This window comes from Lutra lutra, chromosome 2 (assembly GCF_902655055.1).
Source record: "Lutra lutra chromosome 2, mLutLut1.2, whole genome shotgun sequence".
Taxonomy (NCBI): Eukaryota; Metazoa; Chordata; class Mammalia; order Carnivora; family Mustelidae; genus Lutra; species Lutra lutra.
In genome coordinates this window covers 11197641-11202744 of record NC_062279.1, presented here as the reverse complement: position 1 = coordinate 11202744, position 5104 = coordinate 11197641, and the positions used below count along the sequence as shown (strand labels likewise).

At 35.6% G+C, this 5104-nt stretch overlaps 1 protein-coding gene across 1 annotated transcript; it reads right to left on the bottom strand.

The window, feature by feature from the left end:
• Positions 1-1976: 1976 nt before the first annotated feature.
• Positions 1977-2892, bottom strand: LOC125091006 (protein SET-like). Its single transcript, XM_047714359.1, has one exon. It carries the CDS (start codon positions 2860-2862, stop codon positions 1996-1998), a length of 867 nt encoding a protein of 288 aa, XP_047570315.1. The 5' UTR covers positions 2863-2892; the 3' UTR covers positions 1977-1995.
• Positions 2893-5104: the final 2212 nt, after the last annotated feature.

The following is a 5104-nucleotide window of genomic DNA, read 5'->3' as shown; positions in this document are numbered from 1 at the left end:
TACACTGCCTGTTCTTTCAGAATAAATCTTATTCAATCAATAAATTTTGATATCAAAAAACCCCATCTCTCTCTTACATTTCCTGAAATTCCCATCAAACTGCTCTTGCCTTTGAGATAATTAAAGGAATGGTTTTTTCCCTGCATATTTACTTTTCCTTTATAAAAATTCAGGAAAGGAAAAGGATGTAGAGAACAAATTAGTAAATTGTGAAGCCTAACTGAATCTCCTTTTAAACTTTTGATAAGAGAAAAATGGACATCTTATGTTTGCATTTTCTGCATTTTTGTTTTCCACAGTGACATAATTGAGAGTTGAGTGTCCTTGTGTAAATGTATAGATAGAAAGCATGTTCTGTATTTTTCCACAAATTAATGTTAACTGTAGGCAATTTGTGGATGCCCTTCAGCAGGCTATGGAAATTCTCTTCTATACCCAGTTTGCTAATAAATTCTATCGTGAATAGATGTTGAATTTAGCAAATGCTTTTGTGCACCTGTTGAAAAGTCTTTTGTTTTTTCAGACTATTAATATGGTTACAAGGTCTGATTTTTTTTAATATTATTTATTTATTTGAGAGAGAGAGAGACAGTGAGAGAGAGCATGAGCGAGGAGAAGGTCAGAGGGAGAAGCAGACTCCTGTGGAGCCAGGAGCCCGATGTGGGACTCGATCCCAGGACTCCAGGATCATGACCTGAGCTGAAGGCAGTCACTTAACCAACTGAGCCACCCAGGTGCCCCACAAGGTCTGATATTTTTAATGTTAAAGCAACTTTGCATTCCCGTAATAAACATACTTAGGGATATGGATTGTTGTCCTTTTTGTTTATCTTTAAATTGTGTTTTCTCACATTCTGCTAAGGATTTTTGTTTCTGTAGCCATGAGGTATATTACTCTGTACTTTAATAACCACTTCTACTTTCACAGTCATTAAAATGCTTGGCCTCAGAATATGAATTAAAAACATTTTAACCTCCTTTACTTCTTCAAAGAGTTGAGTAGAATTTGTACTTTTTCTACTTTACAAGTTTGATAAAATTTACCAGTGAAACAATCTGGGCCTGGAGAATTCTTTTTGGAAATATTTTTTTTTTTAAATTTTTGTACACATTTAGTTTTATTGTAACAAAGCAACTTGTACACTTTTAACGTTTAAAACTGAGCATCATCTTTCCTTTCCAGTGAAACAAAAAGAAAATTTAAAAATAAACAGGAACAAAATTACAATAGAGAATGTCAATTCCAAATAAGATCCTACAAGTTCTGCTGATTCTCCCATCGAGTGGCAGGGCTCAAGTCATCATTAGGAGAGAGTTTTATTTTAAAAGTGTCATCTTAAACTGCAAGGATGTCCATTAAACATCACAATTAAACATGCCAAAGGAGAAGCCATGTTGTCAAAATGCCCACTTAACCCACCCAAACATCTCAAACCCACCCTTTGCTGACCTTCTATAACCCCATTTTTTAAAGTTTTTTTTTTCTTTTTTTTAAACAAGAGAAAGTAGACAGGTACATGTTGGTAAATGCTAACTGTCCATATTCACATAGAGACACAGTGTAATCTCTGAGCCCAATATACAGAGAAAGGAGGAAAAAAGCTAGAATTCTATGCACTACTACACAGGGGCCTAGCACCCTCCAGCTTCCAGCAGAGCTAAGGGAGCAGAAGGTTTTTATTTTTTCCCACAGAGCACAGTGGTGTTGATTCCATAAAGTTTTTGTTTTTGTTGAGACAGGAAGGGACAAAAATGAATTTGGAACAAAAAGGGGTAGAGATTCTTTTCCCACTGTATTCTGCTCAAGGTATTTCCCCCCAAAATAAGCTGAGAACCATGGTATAAAGGGAGAGAAAAAGGAGACTTCAAAAAACAGGGCGAATGAGCACGAGAGGAGAAAAGAAAAAGAAAAAGGGAAAAAAAAAAAAAAAAGACGGCAACTTGCTCCCAGGGACTGAAGAAAATTAAAAAAGGTTGGAATCCATCAGTGTTCCATTAGTCATCTTCTCCTTCATCCTCCTCTCCTTCCTCCCCCTCATCATCATCTTCATCTTCTTCACCTTCATCCTCATCTCCTTCTTCATCAATATCTTCCAATCCTTCTTCTTCATCATCATCATCATCCTCTTCTCCTTCCCCTTCTTCATCATCCATATCGAGAACCAAGTAGTACTGTAATGGATTTGGCCAAATATCATCTTTGATGACCTCTCCTAACTCACCTGCACCTGCATCAGAATGGTCAGTAAACCAGGTGAAGAAGCTCTCTGGTTCCTCATGCTGTCTCTCCCTGCTGGCTTTATTCTGTGTTTGACTTGAACGTTTCGTCAAATCCTTTCCAGATTTCCATTTGATTTCAGTGGACTTTGAAGATGGATCACCACTCTCATTCAGATGAAATTCTTTGGAGAGAACTTTATTTTCGAAGTAAGGGTTTTCATCAAAATAAAAATCTATTCTGTAACCTGATTTAATATCTTCAAATTCTGTCACTTCAACTCTTGTCAAATAATGCAGCGCCTCTTCATCCTCCTCCCCAAGCAGTGCAGACACTTGTGGATGGTTGACAAATGTTGTTACCCAAAAATTGGGGATTTTGGCGATCAATTCCGACCTCTTCTGAAAAAATGGTTGGCGGAGTTTGTTATATTTCTGTTCTACTTTCAAAATCTCCTCACTGGCTTGTTCATTAAGTCTGTCTATTTCATTTTGTACTTCATCAATATGTTCAATTGCTTCTTGCTGTTCTTTTTCTCCCTTATGCAAGTGCTGAGATGTTGACGTCTGCCCTGACTTGGGGGCAGGAGGCAGTCTCGGTTTCTTCCTTTGAGGCGGGAGTGAAGACTGGCGTTTGGGGGCCATGCTGCAAGGAAACTCCAGGAAACCGGGAGAGAGGCACGTCTGGAAGCTCTGATTGCTCTGGAAATATTTTTAATTACAAATTACTTTCTAATGGTTTGTGTTGTCAAGTTTATTCAAGCATAGTGTTTTCAGAACTTCATTTCTATTAATGTTTGTACATGGCGTAGTAATATCCCCACTTTGTTCTGAAATGGGCAATTTGGTCCCTCCTCTTTACTTGATCATTCTTGCTAATTATTTTTCAATTTACTCATTTTTCCAAATACAGCTTTTAGTTTTATGTATTTTCTCTAATATTTGTCTATTCTTATTTTATGTTCTTAAATAGTTTCCTTCCTTATACTTATTTTGACTTTAATTTGCTCCTATTTGCATTGGGCAAAATACAGATTTATATTTTAGACTTTTTATTTCCTTTTAAATATAAACTTTCAGAGTTATAAATTTTCCTCTAGGGGCACCTGGGTGGCTCAGTGGGTTAAAGCCTCTGTTTTCGGCTCAGGACATGATCCTAGGGTCCTGGGATCGAGCCCCACATCGGGCTCTCTGCTCAGCAGGGAGCCTGCTTCCTCCTTTCTCTCTCTCTGCCTGTCTCTCTGCCTACTTGTGATCTCTGTCAAATAAATAAAATCTTAAAAAAAATAAAAAATAAATAAATTTTCCTCTAAGTATTATATGTATTCTGAAAGCTTTTATGTTATGTTGGCTATTCATTATCATTCAGTTAAAAATATTAAATTTGCATGTATGTTATTTCTAATTTGATAGATTATTTAGAATGTGTTATTTAATTTCCAAATACTTGGGTTTCCTACATACTGTTAGAGGTAAAATTTCTGGGGCAGTTTTGAGAGCATTTTTTTTTTTTCCTTTTTGCACTTTTTTAAAAAAATTTCTTTTCAACATAACAATTCATTGTTTATGCAAGAGCATTTTTTTTCACATAATTTACGGTAAAAAGGATTCAATAATCCATGTATGTTCTTTAACACACTTTGTGGTTGTAAACCTGTTCTCCCTTAAGCCAAATTGTAAATGAAATTAACACAGTAGTTGTAAAACCACCAAACTTTTGATCTCTTTTTCCTCTTCTGTTCCCCTTTAAATTTCTTTTTCTGTCTCATTTAGCTTCATTACTCTGAATACCATCTTAGGAATCCATTAGGAAACAAGCCTACTAGTTGACTAGTTTTTTACATTGTCTTGTTCCAACCCACTAAAAGGAAGTAGCTTTATCCTCTTCCAGGTTGAAATAGGCCCAAATTCTGATTGACATGGCTTGGGTCATTCTAACCACATTTGTATGGGAATGTGTATATTAAACTCTAGCCTTAATTAGAATAACAGAGCCATCAGGGCAAACTTGGCTGGTGGGATTCTGCTTATCATGGACTTTTCTGGGAAGAAGGGGTCATTTATACTGTACATTTTGTCCATTGCTAAGTATAGAATATTAGTGTGTTTTAAAAATTTAAATTCAGTTAAAGAGACTAAAAAACCACCTATGATTCAAGTTTCATTTAACAATTATTGTAAACAAAAGAAAGACACATATATTTTATTCACTGAGATTTTAGAGAACATTTGTACAGCTTTATCCTCCAGAAAATCGAAGGTCTTTCCGTCATATGACAACCTGAGCTAGATTTTTGCTTTTCTCTAAATTCAACTCTGTATCCCGCCCGTTAGTCTCCATCAAAAATAAGTCATTAATCCCCATCATGACAAGTTTGAATTATTTTCTTATCCCATAATTATATGCATTTCTGAGTCCATTTTCCTGGCAAGATTTTGCATTCTGCATATGTTCATTTCTTTGAGTCCCTAGTACATTCCTTTATTTACTCTTTATTATGGATTATTTGAAAAATAGTCCTATAAAGCCACACATGTATCTGAGTTGCTTCCTTACAGGAGTGGGGGAATGCTTCTGAGCTTACATTTATTCCTCGTTTAGTCATTTATCTCCAGTATCTCCTGTGTTCATATTTGCTTCCCAAATTATAATGATTTCAATTCCTGTGCCGTTTGTTTTCATTACCTATGCTGACTGTAAAGGTTCTCTATCAAGAAGACTATGTCTGGTATATAAAATGCTTTGTATTCTTATTGTTTTAAATTGTATTCTTTTCATTTCTTAATTATCTATTTTAGCCTGTAAGGCACCATATTGCTTGTGCGCATTTACATGGATACAAATCAGATTTCTTTTTTAAAATAGGTTATGATAGGGGTGCCTGGG